At 31.3% G+C, this 22,015-nt stretch overlaps 1 protein-coding gene across 9 annotated transcripts in view; it reads left to right on the forward strand.

Annotated features, from left to right (window-relative positions):
- The window catches only part of ZMYND11 (zinc finger MYND-type containing 11), a 144,005-nt gene that overhangs the window by 56,738 nt on the left and 65,252 nt on the right, over positions 1–22,015 (forward strand). For all 9 annotated transcript variants that reach the window (XM_031939593.1, XM_031939592.1, XR_004229743.1 and 6 more), the window contains one exon: positions 3,590–3,724. In XM_031939593.1, coding sequence (XP_031795453.1) covers positions 3,609–3,724 — 116 coding nt within the window. In that variant the 5' untranslated portion in view covers positions 3,590–3,608. Of the gene's footprint in view, positions 1–3,589; positions 3,725–22,015 lie in introns of those variants that run through there.

Consider the following 22,015-nt stretch of genomic DNA (forward strand, 5'->3'; position numbering starts at 1 on the left):
AGTTCTTTTCAATATTGTAGGTTTAAAATGTATTATTGTTCTTTAAATGTTCAATTCAATAGAATCAGCTTGTAAATCCATCTGGTCCTGGGTTTGTTTGATTTTTGTGCTTTGGGAATTCATGGTTTTTTCATTTCTTTGAGACTGAGTTGCTTAAACCTATTTGTTATTGTTAATTTGAATATTTTACATTTTTAAAATAATTTACCAAATAACTTCACAAATTAAAAGAGACTGAAGAATGACTAGTGTCCTGAGCAAGAATCTCCCATTAATACACAAAGCAAAAGATTGTCCAATCATTGCTTAAAGACCCCTGCTGACCTATTAATTCCCAAAACAGTTTGTTATACTTTTGGAAACTTTTAATTATAATAAATATTTTCCCTTAAAGAACCTTAGATTTTCTCCCTTTTGCCTTCCATGAAATGTTACAAGTTCTGCCTTCAGCAACAAATTTAATTTTCATTCTAGGATGACCCTTTGAATACCTAATGACAATTGCCATTCCCTCTAAATGTTTTTCTCCTTCAAATATAAACATAGTTTCTTCTCCAATTTAAACAATTTTAAATTTGATATAAATTCAAGTTCCCTTCATATCTGTGGTTATCCTTCTTTGGACAAACTTATCAGTGACTTTACTAAAATGTGCTGAGAATTGAGCATAGTACTCTAAGTGTAGTTAAGTGATGGTAGAGTATAGCAGGACTGTTACCACCCTAGTCCAGGAAACCATATATTCATCTGATTATGTTATTCTCTGGCTCATCTGTTTCCATTTCCTCCCAATAATTACAAATTGCTTTTATTAATAATTGCTTTTATAATTTACAATTATAATTGCTTTTATTAAACTTTGAGAAGGAAATTCTTTGCCTCTGAATGAACTCTTAGTCATCTGTGGCTCATTGTTATTTTTTTTTTACCTAAAACTTTTAGGAAATTTTAAAAGTCAGTTGCTCTTTGTTCTTACATTTGATTGGTTATTTCATATCTTCCTTAGTATTTCTACTTAGGACATACTCAAAGTCATTATCATTCTACCAGTACTGATTGTTTTTTGGGTAGGTTTTAATTGTTTTCTTGTTATTTCTGAAGATCCTATTTATTTTGACATATAACAGCAGATTGCCTTTTATAATATTTTGCAGTAAATATGTTTCAAATTATTTCAGTTTTCCCATTGATATCTCATAAAAAACAGTTCCACTGGAAACACCATTATCAATTAAATCAATAATGAATCAAATAAATTAAATAAAAAAATATCAATTAAATTATCAATTTAAAACTATGGGGTAAGGAAAGGGTTAATGTTCGACATCATGCCAAGTTAACATAGTATACACACAAACCCAGACTGAAATAAAAAATGTTTTCTTGCCTCCAATGATGCTGCTTCTCTTAGTTTCCCATTTCTGTACAGTCACTGTTACCATGCTTAAAGCTTTAGTATCATCTTTGGCTTCTCCTATTCCTTCACCCCCTACATTCAATCAGTTTCTTTTTTCTGCTATAATTATAATACATTTATTCTTTTGTCAGTCATGATGCATTTTGAAAAGATCATTAGACTGTGGGTTCACATTTCTAGACTTTTCTATCCTTCCAACAATGCACAAGTGGGTTACTTTGTTTTAAGAATTATCTTTAGTAACCTGATTTCCATCCTCTAGAATCTCTACTATTTAATCCATCTTTCATTCTTGCTCCTGCATTAATCATCCTAATGCTCATATCAGATTATGTTATGTTCTTGTTCCAAAATCACTTTTAGATATCATTGGGACAAAGAGAATAAACAGTTTAGAAACTTTTCTTGCATAATTCCAAATTACTTTTTTAGGTTAGACTTTTCTGATCGACTAGGCTTGTAATCAGGAAGACTATCTTCTTGAACTCAAATTTAGCTCCAGATACTTAGTAGTCATGTGACCCTGGCCAAGTCACTTAACCCTATTTATCTCAGCTTTCTTATCTAAAGGAAACAGTAAACCTCTCCAGCATCTTTGCCAAATGGGGTCAAGAAGAATTGGACATGATTAAAAACAATTATATAAAATAACATCTTCTGTAAATTTTCTTGATTCACTGGGTATGAGTTAAAACCTCGGATTGTTTTATTTTGCATTTCTCTTGTGATTAGTCACTTGGGGCGTTTTTTTCCCATATTATTTTTTCTTTTAAACATGATTCATAGCTATTAACAACTTATGTATTAAATAGCGGCCCGTATTTTGTTATTTAGTCATTTTTCAATAATCATATATCATTATGTTAATTTTTCTGTTTTGGTTGTAAAAATTTAATTAGACACTCTTTGTTACAGTTGTGTTGTTTTTGTACAAAACTTTTGTCATTTGCTATAATAAAAATTGTGGCTTTTAATCTAATTTTTTAGATATTGAATTCTGCCACTATGGTTCTAAAAGATGCATCCTTCCATATATGACATAGCCTTTATTTTTGAGTTGCTTATTTCATTTGGAGCTGGCATATAAATATGTATACACACACACACACACACACACATATATGTTGTTTTCAGCCAAAATATTGGATTAACATTTCAGTTTATGTAAAACAAAATATTTTCAAGATTTATACATTTGAAAATAGGAAAATTTATTTAGATAAAGTCCCTATGTATTTTAAGTGCTTAAAATTTTGGTTCCTTTCAAAAATAGTGGAAACCTATTTTTAAAAAAACAGTTATTATAATTATTTTGTGGTTATATGTACAGGCTCCCATTAAAATAAATAACATTCTTTGTTTTTTTTTTAAACTTTTAAACACAGTCTATATTGTGGCACTTGTTAATCCTGAAACAGAATTTAGAGTAAAAGGAAGTAACAATGGAAAAGAAAGTGACTATTGTTTTCATATTATAGAATATATGGTTTAAAGTGTTTTAGCTTTTGTTTGTTTGTTTGCCAAGGCAATTGGGGTTAAATGACTTGCCCAGAGTTGCACGCTAAGAAGTGTTAAGTGTCTGAGGTCACATTTGAACTCAGGTCTTTCTCACTTCAGGACTGGTTCTCTATCCACTGTGCCACCTAGCTGCCCCAAGTATCTTTCTTTTTAGTAGCCTAAAAGCTTCATATTTAGACAAGAAACACACTTATCTGTATTCACTTCTATAAACAATCATTGCTTCTCCTAAAGGTCTTTCTATGACATATACTAATTTTACATAATAAAAGAGGGTTTATGGAGGGTAGGCATATTTAGGAATAAAAGTGCTAAATTGGTTTTAGAGAATAAAAGGAATGTGACAATAATTATATGTGGGTCTCATGGTTCCACTGGAAGTAGTATAGAAATAAAGTATAAAGCAAAGAAAATTCAGCTATCCCGGGGCTACCTGCTGTGGTATTTTTTTTTAAATAATATATTTGTAAAATAAATAAATAAAATATTTGTTTGGTGGCCAAAGTTTAACTTAGAATCATTGTCTAAATGTTTTAGAAATTGTATTGATTTTTCTCTAAGTCAAAAATTGCCAATAGTTCCATTTATTACAAGACATATTGGATACTCAACTCCATAACTCAATATATGTATGTTCTTTGTGTTTTACTACAGCAAAAAAGGTGAATAGGTCATGGCACGCTTAACAAAGAGACGACAAGCGGATACAAAAGCTATCCAGCATCTTTGGGCAGCTATTGAGATCATTCGAAACCAGAAGCAAATTGCTAACATTGACCGCATTACAAAGTAAGTAGCATTTATAGTAAACATTTTAAATGGGTTCTAAAAATATAACAATCTTTGTGAACTCTATTAAAAAAGATTTATAAAATAAGTCAGTATTTACATACTTCATTTTTATAATGTAGGGTTGTTACGGAGAAAATAATTATGATGGATCCAAAATAAAAGCTTTTTCCCAGGTCACTCTTAAGCAATGAGGGTACTTCTCAATTTACACTGAACTGTTTTATACTTTTTACATCCATTTCTGTTTATACAGAAGACTATCACCAATAGCTAGATTTACTTTTTTTTTTGTTTTTAGGGAAAATAGCAAACAGAAATTGGAGAAGTTCTACACATTAGAAAATATCAGAAAATGTCAGAGTTTGATGAAAGAGCTCTTTGCTGGGAACAAGATGAGGGAGGTCTCAGCTGAATTTAAAAGAAGTCCCAAACTCACTCAAGGGGAAAATCTTAAGTCTTTAGTCTACAAGCAATTATTAAACACAAATTATGTTTCAGACATAGCGCTAAGTTCTTGGGATTCCAAGAAGGGAAAAATCATTCTTCCTCTCACGGAGCTTACAATCTAGTGAGAAGAAATATTGAACAGTGTGGATCTATGTATCTCTCCAAGCTTTGTATGTTCTTCCAAAAAGGTCTTCCATCAACTTTACCTGTCATGATAGCATATTGTGTCCCCCTCAGCGATCTCTTCCACCATATATCTCCTGAATGTACACCAGCAGGCATAATGTACAAGGAGTAGAATCTCAGTTTATACTTTAGTATCATAAAACTGTAGAATTTAGGGATGAGAAAGAAACTAGCGAAAAGCATCTGAAATAAAGTTCACTTTGAAATAAATGTTGTTTTGTAGCTCAGTTTCTAAAAGTAATATATAGGTAGGTAATATGACACTAACAACTATATAGCTTTTTAATATGAAGTAGCTCAAAATAGTGAAAGCAAATATCAACATCCTATAAACACACTGAAGCATAAAACCAAAAAATGAGGCATATCTGTGTTCTGGCTGGAGATCAGTTAGATAATTAATTAGCTAATTAATCTATGTTAGATTACCAAATTAATATACCACACTTGGTTGTGTATTTTTTTTCCAGAAATAGAATGGATAGTAAAGGCATTGGACAGTAAAGTGAATAAATAATAATAAAAATACCAATAGGTCTGTAAGCAGTAGAAAAACCAAGGAATAGTCTTCAAATCGATCAACCCAACTAACACTAAGAACCTGCTGTGATCAGAGAGCATATGCTAGGCTCTGGATGAATTACTAAGATAGATAAGACATAGTCCCTGCCTTCATAGAGTTCTTTGTCTAGCAGAAAGATATCATAACATGTAAAAATGATCACAATACAAAAATATAAATGAAGTGCTCCATAAGATCTAAGAGGGGAAAATCATTATTGAATGACAGTATTTAGCAAGTTTTCCTAATGGATGTCATCTGAGATATGCATAAAAAATTTTGCTAATAACCTTAAAGTGTTATATAAATCTTAATTTAACATTGAGTTGGACTCTAAAGGAATTCAAAGGAGATTGTGGGTAGATGAATGGGGATTATTTCAGGTTTAAAGATCTATGAACAACAATATAAGTAAGAATGTGTGGGACATATATAGGGAATCAGTAGATATTGCCTAAAACAGGGCTTCTTAAGCTTTTTCCATTCACAACCTCTTTTTCACCCAGAAAATTTTTATGCAGCCCTATCTCGAATCTGAGCCAAGTTTTTCTGGCAGCATTTGTATATGCACAGTGCAAAGTGTGCATGTTGTGGTTCAGAACCAAGGCTGCAGTGAAGTAATGTGATGCAACATAGGCAAGCACTGCCAGAAACATCTCGGATTCATTATACGTTTGATTTTTAATTAATTTTTGATCATTGTTTTCAGAAACCTTTTATTGTTGCCAGATTTTTTGTGATCCCCACATTGAGTTACATAACTCCATATGGGGTTGAGACCAACAGATTAAGAAACTTTGGACAAAGTAGAAAACATATAGAATTAGATTGAAACAGAGTAGTGCTAGTTTGCAGAATACCTTGAATGTTTTATTATCTTTAAAGTGACAGGATGGACCAAGTGACTGAGATTATTAGGTTTATGATTTTTACAAGCCTAGGATCAATGATTTACAAATTTATTGCCAGACTTCACGGAAACAGACTTCCAAATTGTTCTATTTAGATTTCTCAAGAAAAAAAAAGTTATTTCTAAATTCTTTAATTATCCTCATTTAAAAAAAAAATAGGTTTTGTATCAAAACTGTGAAAGAATATGAATTGTTATATTACACAATGTTAATTAAAATCTGTTTCCTATATTTATTGAAACTAAGTATGTCTTGGATAATATGGAAATGTATTTTGAATGACTTCACATATATAATCAATATCATTACGTGCTTTCACAATGGGGGAGGTTGGGAAAGACTTTAGAACTCAAAATCTTTTTAAATGAATGCTAAAAAATTGTTAAATATAATTGGGAAATGTTTCATGAAATAAAATTATATTTTAAAAAAGAAATTAAATGTCTTTACAATGTTTCATCCTTTTTGTACCATTGAAGATAATTTTCACTGGATTATAATATGTAATAAACATTTATCTTGATAAAGCAAAATTATCATATAATTATCTCTGACTTGTCAATTGAAAACTTCCATATTTTTAAGTCTGAGACATAGAAACAATTTCTGTTCACTGTCTTCTTTCTGTCTACATGTAAACAAATTATTATTATAACCAAAAAAGACCTATAAATTATCTAGTTTTGAAGGTTGGGACAGTCCAGCTTTAATAATTATTAATAATAATTATAAGAGGGTTCCAAATTCCATATTTTTGAAATTAAAATGATGTTTTTATTAAATGTGGAGTGACTTGGGTTTTCTTTTTTTATATGGAAAAATTGGTAGCAAAATTAGAATAACATTTGTGAATAACAACATTGAAAATAACTCACCAAATATGGACAGTTAAAATTGGATTGAAAAGAGTTGTTTGATTCAAGTTATAAGTAACAGGTTAGGACAAAGATTAATTGCATTTAATCATTATAATTATTATTATAATTTATTACACCATATTGAGCAATGAAAATTAAATTTCTGAGTTCTAGAGTTCTTATTAATGTTCCAGATATGCCTAAAATAAAATAGAAAGTAAGAAAATTCTTTTCAACATGTGCGATAAAACAGATTGCTTTTGATTTTATTGCTAGGCAATTCTTATTAATCATGCCATGTAGCTTTTGCTTGAATAAATGGAAACTTTTTTCTTATTTTTTTTCACTGTGACTCTAACAAAATCCATCCAGACAAAACCTTAAACCCATTTCCAAAAATAAAAGCTTGTTCAATTAGTGCTACATTGATATTTTCCTTAAGAGTAGAAATGAATGTAGTATAATTTTTATGTAATTGTATCTCATTATTTTTAAAATCAACTCTTTTTTCCCTTATTGTGAATGGTACTGTTCTGATTGAAAATTAAAAAAAAACTCTAAATATGTAAAATACTAAGCTTAAGTAATCATCAGGTTGAATTATTCAATATGTAAACCAAATATAAGTTAAAGCTAAAAAGCTCTTATTATTGAATTAAAAGATATATTCTGTTATTCAGGGCCCTGTTTACAATTTAACATAAGCTTTCCTTTCCAACTTTTTCTTCTGCTACTTCCATATTCTGCCCTATTTAAAAAAAATAGCAAGGTTTTCTTTTTTCTTTTTCATTTAGTCAATGGAGAAATGCCCCCCAAAAGACCTTTTAAAAAATATCTCTCCCTTCTACTTTAACAAAACTGGTCTACTCATTGTTTTATGAATATCGCAGGTATATTTGTACTTTATCTTTAATGGGTTTTTTCTCATACCTAAAATAAGGCCCTATACCTTTCTTTTCTCACATCTTCATTTTCAACTGTCCAGATTCTACACATCATTAAAAGTTCAATTCAGATCTTACCTTCTTCATAAAAACTTTCTTATAAGTTTTACAATCTAAAGTGAGTTTCCCTCCTCTGAACTTCTAGAGTATTTTTTGTTTTCTTTCTTTAGATAGTTCATCCTATGCCATCTTTTGACAGCTATTATGTTACTGTTTTGTATCATGAGTTTTTTATATAAATGTGTCCATCTCCTCACCTGGTTAGTAGGTAAAACAAACTTGAATGATTGCATGTAAAATTGTGAATGCATATATTTAATTTAACACAATGGCAACACAATTGCTCTACTTACCTATACATCCCTTAACTGCTTTTTTAAAAAAAATTATTTAAAATTTATTTTAAAATTAAAAATGTATTTTAATGTTTCATTGTTATTCTTTTCTTCTCTTTTTATATCACTTCACTACTAGAGGTAGTCTACCAACTCTCTCTTATTATTATTAGCCCTTCTTTGTAAACGATAAGTACTGTCATACAAAAAGAAATACTACACTGTATCTATAAATATCTGCCTCACTTTGTACTTCTTGTCCATTACTGCTTTTCCAAGGGAGGAGGAAAGCATGTTTCATCATAGTCTTCCGAAGTCTTTCCACACTATTTTAAATTACATTTTAATGTAAATTTTTTTTGGTTGTTCTTTCTTTGTGTTCAGAATCAATTTGTACAAATTATCCCAGATTTCTTTTATTTCATCATTCATCATTGCTTACTGAACAATAATTTTCTATTATTTTTATAAACTACAGTTTATTCATCCATTCCCCAGTTTGTGGAATATACTTTGATTTCAGTTCTGTGCTACTACGTATGGTGCTAGTATGTATATTTTTAAGTATATGGAGTCATTTACTTGTATCATTGGCTACTTTGGAATATCTACGTTGAAGTAGTGTTTCATAACTTTTATCACTTCTCCCTATTTAGTACTAACTATTTCACTAATGCAGCTTATTATTTCCCATAACTTTTCATGAGTATGAATCATACTTTATAGATAGAATGCATTCCTTTATTTCTTCCTTTTAGATTTCTTATTTTCCTTCACCATGTCTGGAAATGCCCATGCTCCAACAGCATGGAGATGACCCAGTGGACTCTCAAAGTCTATGCCTCTGAAAAAAGTTTCAATATGTTGGAAAGATTTTAAGCACATTCTTGGCACATAACTTGTGGCCACTTTGCAAGAGCTATCCTAGCTAGATGTGTAAGTAAATTGGACACTTGGTGACAAAACAAAGAATAATACTCATAGTCCATTCCTGCATTGACAGTTGTAATATGTGTAAGAATGCAGGGAATGTTTAAAATCACAGTTTTTAGACTGTCTATGTATATTAATTGGTACTCTAAATATGATTCTCTTGTCAAAAAATGATTAACTAATTACATATTAATTAATATGTAATTACAATATGCTACTAGAGGAAATAAACTACTTCTGTCTTGACATTGTCCATGTGACTAGAGTTTGAAAGACAGGATTGTCATAGCAACAGGGAAGAGTGGCTCATACATTTTCTCCTCTCAGGTCAATAAAGAACTTGGTGCAATTGCTTTTATTATGTGTCTAAAGGCAACAAGGAAAATATTTCTTGGGATATTTATAATAAATATTAGCAAAAAAATCATAAAAATAAAAGCTTATGTTCCAGCTATTGTAAAGAATGAATAAGCAGAGAGGAGTTCTATAAAGAACTTAAAAATCCTGAAACTAAGTCATCTTATATTTTGATAAGTGGTAACTTCATTGTGATGGTATAGGAATAGACAAAGATTTCCACTTTATACTGGAAAACATTTCCCCAATAAGGTATGAGAAATATGGAAAATTTAAAGACTACATGAAAGTTGTGTTGCTTAAACATGACATAGACTTCTTTGATAAAATTAGAAACTGTGAGACATAACACAGTGAATAAAATCAGGGGGGAAAATTATTTTTATTTTAACATAGGGGAAAAATTCTTTTGTGGGAGTCATTCCTAGATCAACCATCTATGTAACGTGAGACACTGACTTTTCAGAGTAAGGGTCAAACTAAATGTAAAGCTAGGACAGAGAATAAATAAATGTGAGAAAAAGTTAGTGTGTAAACTACAAACTACAACCTGACTAAAAAGTAAGAAAAGTATGGAAGAAAGGCCATTGCTACTTATAATAATTTCATTCAGAACTTTAACTGATAATTATTATTATTTCCCTTTACACGAGAACAAAATAATATTCCTCCTTTTCTTACCCCCTCCCCTAAAAAAAGACTATAAACAAACCCAAAATCTAGTGTGCAAACCTTTGGCTTATTTGCTAAGCAGAGACCTAGCAGTCAAAGAAACCATCTTTTGGAATAAAATTTGTTTGTGTTGTCAAAGATATCTAAAGGTAAAAATAATAAGTCTTTCAGGACCATGTGAAAAGGTAAGACTTTAAAGCATAGTTTACAGATCTTTCAATTATCCTAACCATTAGAAAAGAATTGGGAATTTTAACTTATTAGCTAAGACAAAACTTAGTAATACTTACAAAGATACACAGAGAAAGGTTATATGTGTGTGTACATTTGGGTATATATGTATGTAGAGAGAACACATAATTGCTTTTTTTTTAAATGGTAGCAGAGAATTGGAGTGAAAGCCCATCAACTGGGTAATCCTTGACAAAATTATGGCATCTGAGTGTGGTGGAATATTAATTGTACTATGAGGAATGATAATTACGAAGAATTCATAGAAATTAGGAAAGACTTCTATCAGCTGATACAGAGAGAAGTGCACAGAATGAGGTAAACAGTTTACCCGATGACCAAAATAATGTACAGAGAAATGCCATTCCAAGACTTTATGACTCAAATATGGTAACCAGCTGTGACTTCAGAAGAGTAGAAGGCAATTTATAAAAACTTTCTGATTAATTTGCCAACTTTTTATAATAAAATCTTTTCACTATCATTAATAATTGTCTCTGACATCATGATGGCAGTGTTTGCTTATAGAAAAAAAGAAACAACCCTAAGAAAACAAAATTTTGGAAATGTTAGAATTAGACCAAGCATTATACATAGGAGGTTCATTCTGGAGCTTAGATAATTTTGAGGGTATTGAGTAATGGAGTCTTCAAGATCCCTGAAGGAAGTGGTAGATACCAAAGGTGTAGACAAAATTAAGTTTTTGCAAGTGACATTTCACAAGTTCCTGCTGTGCTTATTGTCTGTGTTCTGTTTTGAAAATGCAAATAAAAAAAGTTTTTGATTCAGTAAATACAAAAAGAATTGCCTTCCCTCTCCTTCAAAAATGTTAGAATTATGTCTGATTCTTTGAAAGAAAGAAAAAATAACCTTGGGTGATGACAGTGATTATTAATATCAAGTGAGGCATAAAAATTTATAAACCAAAAGACAAGAGAACATCAGTAATCATTAACCCATACACATACTTTCCTATTTACATAAAATTTGTATGAGGCTAACATTTGTATGCATTGTAGGCATTTATGATGAAGGCATTAGTAAGAAATAAATCGGTTTTTGTAGGCAATATTCCACGGTATACTTCATCTTTAATCTTGCATAATTGATTGAAAGGTATAAAGATGCAAGATCGCACTGTATTTATTTTTTATGTTTTAAACCTACATAGTTATGAAATAGACTTCTAATACTAAAGTAACTGTATTTTTGGATGTATTATTTTTAAAATTAGGGCATATTTTTTGTAGGAAATAAAGCAACTGGATAGATATGCAAACATAAGTACTCTTGAATACAATATAATAAACATATCTTTAAAATTATCAAACATTTTTGGTAAGAAATAAAAGTACTAAATTGCTCATGAATCCAGAATTTTCTATCCATATTGCAATCCTGATTTATGACATTAAAACTAGCTTTTTCCTATCTTTCTAGTCTTTTTTCATATTATTCCTTTTTAGGCATTCTTTCTAATCCACAAAATCATAGTATCATAATTGGAAGGCACTTTAGAGACCATCCAATCCAATCTATACCCGAATAAGAATTCCTCTACAATATTTTCATTGTCTTTATCTAGCCAATAATTTCTCCCAAAGCAACCCATTCCACTTTGGTGATAACTCTAATTGTTGGGAAAAGGGGAGCTATTTTTTTATTTTTACATCAAATCCAAGTCAGTCTCCTTGAAATGTTTGTCTTCTGTGAAGAAACAGAACAAACTCATCTTTCTTGCATATAGCAACCTTTTTCATTTTTGTATATAACTGTTACTATGCCTGGTGTAGGTCTTCTTTCTGCCAGACTTGACATCTTCGATCTCTTCTACAAATTGTCATATGCCATGATCCCAAGTGCTTTCATTATCTAGTGGTTTTCTTTTCCAGATATTTTCTAGCACATTAATTTCCTTATTAAAATGTACCTAGACATAAAGTTACTAATACTGTTGTATGTAGTTTGACCAAGGCAGAGGATAGCTCTTTGGATAATTCTCAAAACTTTATTTTTCTTGTTTCATTACTATTTTTATTTTCTAGGAAGAAATGCTACAAAAGACAAGGAACTTAAAACACTTTAAGCATGGCCATAAGATCACAAATTGTAAATTTTATGTATTTGCAGGAAACTTATATGTACTTGTTAGATTGCAGTTAAAAGTTCCATAGACTTTGTGGTATTTGAGGTACCTTTTGAAAACTAGTTTTTAAGACACGGCCTTCTTAAGTGTAGCTTAAGATAATGTTAAGCTTTTTCACTGCCATTATCACAGTTGATTCATGTTGAGTTTATAATTCATTAAAAACACTAAATTTTCTTAAAATGAACTGACATGTAACTATGCCTAAAAATAATTTTGAAAGCTCAATGATAAGACTTTACATTTATCTATTAAATTTTATCAAATTCGATTTGGCCTAGTATCAAGAGTTTTTCAATCTTCATTCTCATCTAGTATGTTAGCAAGTCTTTTGTGTTATGTATAGAATTTATAAGCATGTCATGGAAGAAAGATGAGTTTTGTTCTGTTTCTTCACAGAAGACAGAAGGTTTAAGGAGACTGACTTGGATTTGATGTAAAAACAAAAAAAAACATGTTTCCCTAGTATTCCATTAAAGAACTCATTGCAAATTGAAATTAATCATTAATAATTGTTCTTTTGGATCTTAGATTCAAGATTTAGCTCTTGAATTTAACTAAACATCTAACTAAACTAAATCAACAGATTTTCTCTTGTACCAGACTAGTAATATTGTTTTGGGCTGCCTGACTTGGCTGGTCCCATGGTCATTGATGTTCCATATTTGGAGTGAAATGTGACATTCATAAGTCATCAATAGCTAACAAGTGGACATTTACTTAGCCATGGCTGGAGAAGGGTATTTCACAAGGACAGACATAGAGGACATCAAGTTGACTTTCATGAGTTTTCCATCATTTTTCACCAACCAAGCAGCACAGCACACCTGGAGTTCTTCATGCTTTCTTTGTACTTAGGTGGCCAGGAAGTAATATCTACAACCAGAAGCATGAGTCCTCTAAGCCAATCACATCTCTAGGATGATCTTCATACCTTTTAAGAAAAAATTAACCTAATGTTCATGGGAGCAAGAGTTAGGATATTGTAACTACCATACATCATGAAAAAAAATTAGACTGGCATGACTGTGCTGTTTCTTTCTGATTAAAGGACTTGAACTGAGTCTTCAATGAAGCTAGATATGTTCTGAAGTGGTAAGGAAGGAATGTATTCCAGGCAAGAGGGACAACCTATAAATTGATGCACAGACTTAAAATGGAATGTCAACTATGAAAGGCTTGATTTTCAGTGGTTCAGTGATCCAAAGCAATCCCACTAGATGTTGGACAGAAAATGCTATCTGTATCCAGAAAAAGATCTTAGGAGATTGAATGTAAATCAACGCATGCTATGTTCACTTCTTTTTTCTGTTTTTTTTCTCTCCCCCATGGTTTTTCCTTTTGCTCTGATAAGGCAATGTGTATTAAAAGTAAATGAACTTATTGCAATAAAAAAATAAAATGAAATGTCATATTCATGAAATAGAAAGTTGACTAGTTTCTATTGGTACATGGGCCATGAAGGAGCATAATGTACAATAATAATTTTTTAAAAGTAGGTTGCGGACATATAAAGGGATCTAAATGCGATGAATCCTTGGAACTGGAGAGTAATGTGATTAGAAACATGTTTAAGGAATGTCAATTTATCACCTGCATAGAAGGTGAATTGGAGAGGGGAAAGGCTAGAATCAGGGAGACCAAGAAGGAGGTTATTTTAGTAGCCCAGATCTAAGTGTTAAGAATTCTGAAATAGGAGAAATGAAGAGAAAGAAAAGAAGTTGAGTTATGCAGAAAAGATTTATGGAGAGGCATTATCTGAAAAAGATATTTATTTATTTATTGTAATTTTTTTTTAAAATTAAATAACTTTTTATTGACAGAACCCACGCCAGGGTAATTTTTTACAACATTATCCCTTGCACTCACTTCTGTTCCGATGAAAAAGATATTTAAATATCAACATTTTACAGATATAGGCCATTGTGTTGAAAAGTATACTTTTTAGCTCTAAAATTCTGTTTTATAACATGCTTGAGGTGAAATAGCCTCCCATATGTTTAAGGCAAAGAGTTCTGATCCATCAGTTTTAACTCAAGAACACCATGGAATCCTCACATACTTAATCATCTGCTATAATAAAAAATGACAAACAGATGCTGGGCCTTATTGGAGGTAAGAAAAACAATAAGATATATCATTATTTTTGTGCAAAACAATTATATATTTAAATTTTGACTACTGTATGTAGTTCTGGTCATTACCTTTAGTGAGAGGCACAGAAAAGATTTAGAGGGAGATGGCTAAGATAATTAAGTGAAGAAACATGAGAGTATTGGAGGTATAAAGCTGATTTAAAAATTCTTTGCTTTGATAATGTGAAAATTATCAAGGGAGAATGAGCGATGTTTAAAATCATATGTAAAGATTATTTAATTTCAGTTTATCAGATGTAGGGGAATATCCTTTAACTGCTCTGTGTTTTGCATGACATCAGCCAATTTCCTAGTTGTTTAGGTTCAATATTATAAAAAATGAGACATTTGTAGGTCATTCAGCAGTCCAAAAAAGGGATTTACTTGGTTAAGATAGAAGGATACTGAAAAAGAATAGATGGGGATTGAGGTCACCTTGAATTAATTTAATGGAGTGAATTTACCTACCGTCCAGACAAGCTTCAGAGCACTCCTAGTACTCATGGCTGCTTTGTACATAGGTGATAAGGAAGTGATTTCAACAGTCTTTTTCTCCTCTGAGCTCAAGGGATGTTTCAATAACATTTTTAGGAAAAACTAGCCTAACTTAGATGGCTTAGAATATTGCTTCAGTCACAGAGTTTGTGAAGTAAAATCCAAGAAAGTATAGATAGAATAAACTTAGAAAAGTTAGTACTACCAACAATAAAATTGAAATTGAATTGGAAATGTAAATTTGCTTAGATATTATTCATTATATAAAATCATTGTTGATAGAACTATAATGGGATTCTTAGGAAATTAGGTAATTTGGGGATTTCATCCCCAATCTTTCTTGGCAAATGTCAGAAATATACTTTAATGAATAATTTTTGGATCTGATTTAATAAGGTATTCTTCCAATAGGTTAGAAATATTTTTACATGATTTACTATATTCCTATCTATCCTGTCTATTGTTTACCTGCTACCCTTTAAAGAGATATTTAACAGTAACAACAACCAAAAAAATATTTTGTGTGTAATATGTATAAAGCATGGGATTAGATTAAAATGAGGATGCAAAGATGTATAACAAAAGGAACTTGTTTTGCACAACTACTCTCAAGGCGGTTTGGAGGAGATAAAATATAAACATTTTAAAAGACTCTTCTCTCTCAACTATTGCATAATAGGTACTAAATGAATAAATCCACTTGTGGCTTAAATACTTAAAAGTTGCTATGTAAAAATTGTCACCTAATATACCTTATTTTTTTGTTGTTTTAATGCAAAATTTTTTCCCCAAAGACAGAACTAGCTTATTCATGGTTCTTTCAGTTTTAATCAATAACTTCAGAATCAAAAAATTTTTAAATATATATTCAATGACATAGTAAAGTGTAATGCTATTTACAATTTTAAAAGTGTTTTTTTCTGCTTATCTCAGATTATTAAGTTTTTGAGAACCAGTTGTTTTAACTTCTATTTCTTGTAGGCTCATCTAAATTAGGAGGTTGGGAATTTCAGATATTGTTTTTGAATATTCCTTAAATCTAAGGAACACTGAGAGTAAAAATATTAAATTTTAGAAAAATGCTTTGTTGTTTTCTAGTTTGCCTTATTCTTAAAATAAAAAAAATACTGAGTTCCTATAGTTTTTCTTTATTATAATAAATGTTAGTTATTGTTTTTCAATTATTTTAGAAATAATTTAAAGAACATCATAAATATATAATATGATTTCTAAACCTAAAAGCCAAAGTTTTTGCTTTTTAATAGCTTTCAACTTTCACTTTTACAGCAGTTGTCAATATTTCTGCAATAGGTTTTGGGTGACATAGCTTCTGCTAGAATAGACCTAACTTAGTACTTCATCCAACTAAGTCATCTGACTCCAAAATCCAATATTCTTTCCCAGTGTACTATATTGAATGCAAAATTATAAAATTCACTAAAGCAAAATAGACAGAATATAGATTTTTCACCAAATCCATTATTATGTTTTATTATTTTGGTTTCTATTAGGAAGGTCTTTGTGTCATTTATTTTAATCCAAATATTTGAGTATTATATCTCTGGTAGGTCCAAAAACATGTCATATGTTAGAGATAAAAACCATATCAGAAGAGATAAAAAAAACATTCTTGCCATCAAAGTGATGATGATATTGATGATGATACTTTATATTTATTTAATACTTTACAATCTTCAAACTATTTTCAAATTCATTATCTTGTTTGAACTCTGAAAGTCCATGAGGCTAATGGGACAGTGTCCTTCCTTAAACCCTCCCCATCCCTACTCCCAACTTTTTTTTTTAAAGTAGTAAAATGCAGGTCAAAGAGATTAAATTATTTAGCCAAGATGGCTATAGTTAAGTCAAGTACATGAACCTTGGTCCAGTATTCTTATATGTCATATAGTAAGTTTATTTTGTTTTGTTTTGGGGTTTTTTTTGGTGCTTACATAAATTGTGGTTTATAATGGAAAAGATATTTTTAGTTCTATTTCTCTGATACTGTTCTGTTGTTTATTTTCAGTATTTCCTGTATAGAACTTATTTGTTCATTCTTGTTTTCATGTTGTCTTCTTTGTTAAACTGCACTCCAATAGAACAGAGATTATCTTCCAACTTCTTTATATTCTCTGTGTTTTAACTCAGAGTGCTGGCACATAGTTGTTCAGTTGTGTCTAACTTTTTGTGACCTTGTAGACATTTCCGTGGGATTTTTTGGTTTTTGCCAAACATATCAGAGTCATTAGTCCAATGACAAAGAGAGGTTAATTGACCTCATGAAGTTGATCTTTGCTGACTCAAGGCTGGGTGTCCCTCCCCGTGTAACAGGCACGTATACAGGGTATTTGTATCCATACAGTGTGGAGAAGTAGGGGCAAGAAGGAGGGTGTATTTGCCTTATTTAGATGCATGATTTCTGGTTTTCATGATAAAGACAGACTACATTCAGTTGAACTAGCTTTCTTTTCTTCTCTTTTTTTCTTCCTGCAGCACATCCCATTATAGTTTCTCCAGCCTAGCTCTAAGTTTAATGTTGCCATCTTATGGGTGAAAGGGAAATGAACAAAGAAGAAGCTCAGTTGTTGATACTGTAAAATAATTGATTGCCTTTTCCTTATGTGGCTCCAAGGGCCGAGAACTGGGAAAGGTGAATCCATCAATTCCCTTTCAATGTTTTGACCATCATGCCTCATGGAAGATGTGTTATGGTGTTATTCAGTAACCAGAAAGGAGAAAACTGTACAACATATACAAAGAGTTATAAATAATTTTTTGACTTGCTTACAAGAAACCTAAATGTTTAATTTAAATGTGATATTTAGCTGATACAGTTGGCTAATGCCAAAAACTCCTAAGTCCCAGTGATTTCCTTTTGGAGTTCAGGAAATAATCACAACAAGGTTTAGATGGTAAAATACATCTTTTATCTTATGAAAATAGCCCTACTTCTGACATTAGTTTCAAATGGTGGTATTTTTCTAGGTTCATGGAATATGAGTATTATCCATATAAATTGCTATATATGATGACAAATACATGTCCAAATAGTAATTCTGTACCAAATTAGCATCCACAATAGAAGGTAGAATTAATGTACATCACTTATGTGCCCAAATGAGATCACTCTCTCAGTCGGTGAGTTTTTATTAGGTGTTTACATTACTGTGCTAGGTGCTTGGGGATATATATTTTAAAAGTAAATAATTCCTGTCTCAAAGATCTTAGTTATGTTGAACTGCATCTGACTTAAGGATATCTTCTGAGGGCTTGAAGAGGGCTGATGATGAACAGTGCTATGCATATTTAAGTCTCACCAAGATGGTTTCCTAACTCTTTTGTACAGAAAAGTTCTTATTTCTGCTATACACTGGTTACTTTCTCTTATTTTCTTGAGAGGCTAGGACACTTATGGGCAAGTAAGTAGCACAATGAATAGAACACTGGGATTAATCTTTCTGAGTTCAAATCCTTCCTCAGATGCTTACTAACTCTATGATCCTATGCAAGTCACTTAATCCTGTTTGCTTTATTTTCCTCATCTGTAAAACGACCTGGAGAAGGAAATGGCAAACCACTCTAGTATCTTTGCCAAAAACAAAACAAAAACTAGCAAATGGTGTCATGGAGAGTCAGATACAATTGAACAACAAAAATGTTTTCCAGTGTTGGTCCTTTCAAACAGGATTATGTAATGGACCGCTGTTAAATCTGAACTTATAAATTTAGAGCTAGATAGGAATCCACCCTCATTTCACACATGAGGAAAATAAAACTGAGAGAATTTTAGTGATTTTTGCCTACAGTCACATAGCTTACCTTTGATGAGGTTCAAAAGCAAATCTTCTTAACTCCAGTTTAATTTTCTATGTCCTATACTAGTAGTATAGTAATACAGACCAGATCTCTGGTCTATGAAAGACCAAAGATCATTAGGAATTCACTAACTAGGATTCTTGTAATAAAAAAAAGACTATCTCAGCCATGAAGTCAGGAGGGCCTGACTTTAAATTTGGCCTCAGATACTTAACACTTTCTAGCTGTGTGACCCTGGGCAAGTCACTTAACCCCAATTGCCCCAGCAACAAATTAAATAAATAAATAAAAAGACTATTATTATCACTATATGTTGTTGGATCATTTTTAAGTGATCTGATCATAATGTAATAGGGATTAATTCTTTCCCACACATAACATCTTAGCTGAAGTGTTCAAATTGGTTTAAGTGCACCAGAAGCAAGAGAGATTAGAAAATTGTTAACCTCTAGCATTTTGTATATTTGGGAATCAATGGGGCATTTTTCTTATAATATGTTTCTTAAAAACTGGATAATTGTCAAAAGACAGTTTTTCAAATAGATTTATTTGTAAGTACTAATTTGCCTTTTTTGAATTCAAGGTTTTCAGAATTCAAAGCTGTTTAGCACATTATTGTTTTGCAAACATTTAGAATTTATCTCAAGAGAGCTGGAATGACATGGGGATTCTCACTGTGTTGCTATACAACACTGTTCAGAAGTTTAGGGAAATAATCATCCAGTGGGGATTAACAGATATTCAAGAGTTAGGGAAATTAGACTAGAAAGAAGAGGGGAAGGGATAGAAAATAAATTGTTTTGAATTCTAAATTGAAAAACTGTTTATATCATTTGACCATTTATGAATTGGGGAATGACTCATCCTTATAGGTTTGACAAAGTTATTTATATATTTGAAACATGAAACCTTTATCTAAATAACTCTCTATAAATTTTTCCCCCTACTTTTCTGCTTTCTTTCTGATCTTTGGCTACATTTATTTGTACAAAATCTTTTTAATTTAATATAATAAAAATTATCCATTTTATATCTCACACTATGTCTGCTGTTTGTTCATAAATTGTTCACCTATCCATAAATCTTGATAGATAATATGTTCCATATTCTTCACATTTCCTTGTAATAACTTCATTTATAACTAGGTCATGTATCCATATGACCTTATTTTATTAAATGGTGTAAGATATTGGTATATGCATAAGTTCTGCCAGATTTTGTTCTAGTTTTCCCAACAGTTTTCGCCACATAATGAAATCTTATCCCAAGAACTTAAGTTTTCATTTGTCATACCCTAGGAAACTGTATTTGTTTGCTGCTTTAGATTGTAGGTATACTCTGTTCTACTGATTTACCTTTTTAGTTCTTAGCCAGTACCAGATAGAGAGTTTGGATAATTACTACTTTGTAATCTAGTTTAAGTTCTGGTACTGCTAAATCTCTTCCCTTTACATTTTTTTCTATTAGTTCTTTAGATATCCTTGATCTTTTGTTCTTCTAAATGAATTTTATTTTTTTTTCTAATTCTATAAAATATTTTTTGGTAATTCAGTTGAGATGGCATTAAATATTTAGATTATTTTATGTTAAATTTTCATTTTTATTATATCTATCCTACCTGCCCATGAACAATTAGTATTTCTCCATTTATTTAAATTTAATTTTATTTGTGTAGAAATGTCTTTTTTATGTTTTTGTTCATATAGATCCTGGGTTTGTTTTGAGGGGTGTATTCCGAGGTATTTTGTACTGGCTAGAGTTATTTTAGATGGGGTATCTCCAGCTATCTCTTTCTGCAGGATCCTGTTGGTAATATGTAGAGATGCTGAGGATTTGTGTGAGTTTACTTTATATCCTGCTACTTTGCTGAAATTATTATTTCACTTAACTTTTTAGATGAGTCTTTAGAATTTTCTAAGTATATCATCATTTTATCATATCTGCAAAAGAGATGGTTTTATCACCTTATTCCCTATTTTAGTTCCTTCTATTTCTTTTTCTTCTTTTATTGTTATTGCTAGTATTGTATTATTGTACAATTTTGTACAATATTGTATTTCAGTACAATATTGAGTAATATTGATAACAGTGGGCATCCTTGTTTCAAATCTGATGTTCCTGGAAAGACTTCTAGCTGATCCCCCTTACAAATAATACTTGTTTATGGTTTTGGGTAAATGCTTCTTACCAGTTTAAAGAAAAGTCCACTTTTACCTACATTTTAAAGTGTTTTTTAATAGAAATGAGTGTTGTACTTCATCAAATGCTACAAGCTGAAGTTGAGTTGACTAAAGTATTCCAAATGTTCAGGGTACTCAATGCAAAGATACAAAGTTTAGAAAGAAAGAGGTTTGTTTTTGGTTTTTTTTTTTTTTTAAATTAGGAACAGCAGAAAAGACTAATTTCACTAGGTTATGAGTACAAAAAGGAGAATATTTGTAAGAAGAATGAAAAAATCAGAAAGTGCCAGGCTGTCAAGGGCTTTACATGCCAATTAGAGCATTTTATATTTGATTCTAAATGTAATAATAAAGAGTCATTGTAGCAAATGTGTTATGGGCCAGAACTCTGAACTTGAAACAAAGGATTCTTACAAGGTACTAAGTGGAATTGATGAGACAATGGTTATCTAGTTCAGTATGATTGATTTAATCTTACAACAAACAACGATTTCCTAGTGATATAATTATTGGTTTATACTCAGTGTAGACACAGGGGTCCTCAAACTTTTTAAATAAGGAGCCAGTTCACTGTCCCTCAGACTGTTGGAGGGCTGGACTATAGTAAAAACAAAAACTTTGTTTTGTGGGCCTTTAAATAAAGAAACTTCATAGCTCTGGGTGAGGGGGATAATCATTCTCAGCTGCCGCATCTGGCCCACGGTAGAGCATATAAGCTAGGAGCCTCAGCTAGATTAATTCAGAGACAGAGAAGACAAGAGAACTGGAGGTAGGAGCTTAACCTCTCAGAGGCTCAGAGAGAGAGCTAGAGAGGACAAGCTCACTAGAAGCTCTCGGAGCCAAGGAGACAGAAATTCATTTCACCTTCAGTCAGGCTCCTAGTGGCTGACCTGGCCTCCTGCACTTCTCCCACTTAACACCAAGGCCAGACTGAAAGGCTCTCCAGAAAGCTGCCCAGCATCAGGCAAGGAGACAATAAAGACTTTTGGACTTTAACACCTGGCTGTCCTTGTGGTGATTACTGAACTGAAACAAAGACTGCCTTAAGATTCCCAAAGACCCCAAGAAAACTGAACAAGAG

This window comes from Sarcophilus harrisii, chromosome 5 (genome assembly GCF_902635505.1).
Source record: "Sarcophilus harrisii chromosome 5, mSarHar1.11, whole genome shotgun sequence".
In the NCBI taxonomy this organism is placed as follows: Eukaryota; Metazoa; Chordata; class Mammalia; order Dasyuromorphia; family Dasyuridae; genus Sarcophilus; species Sarcophilus harrisii.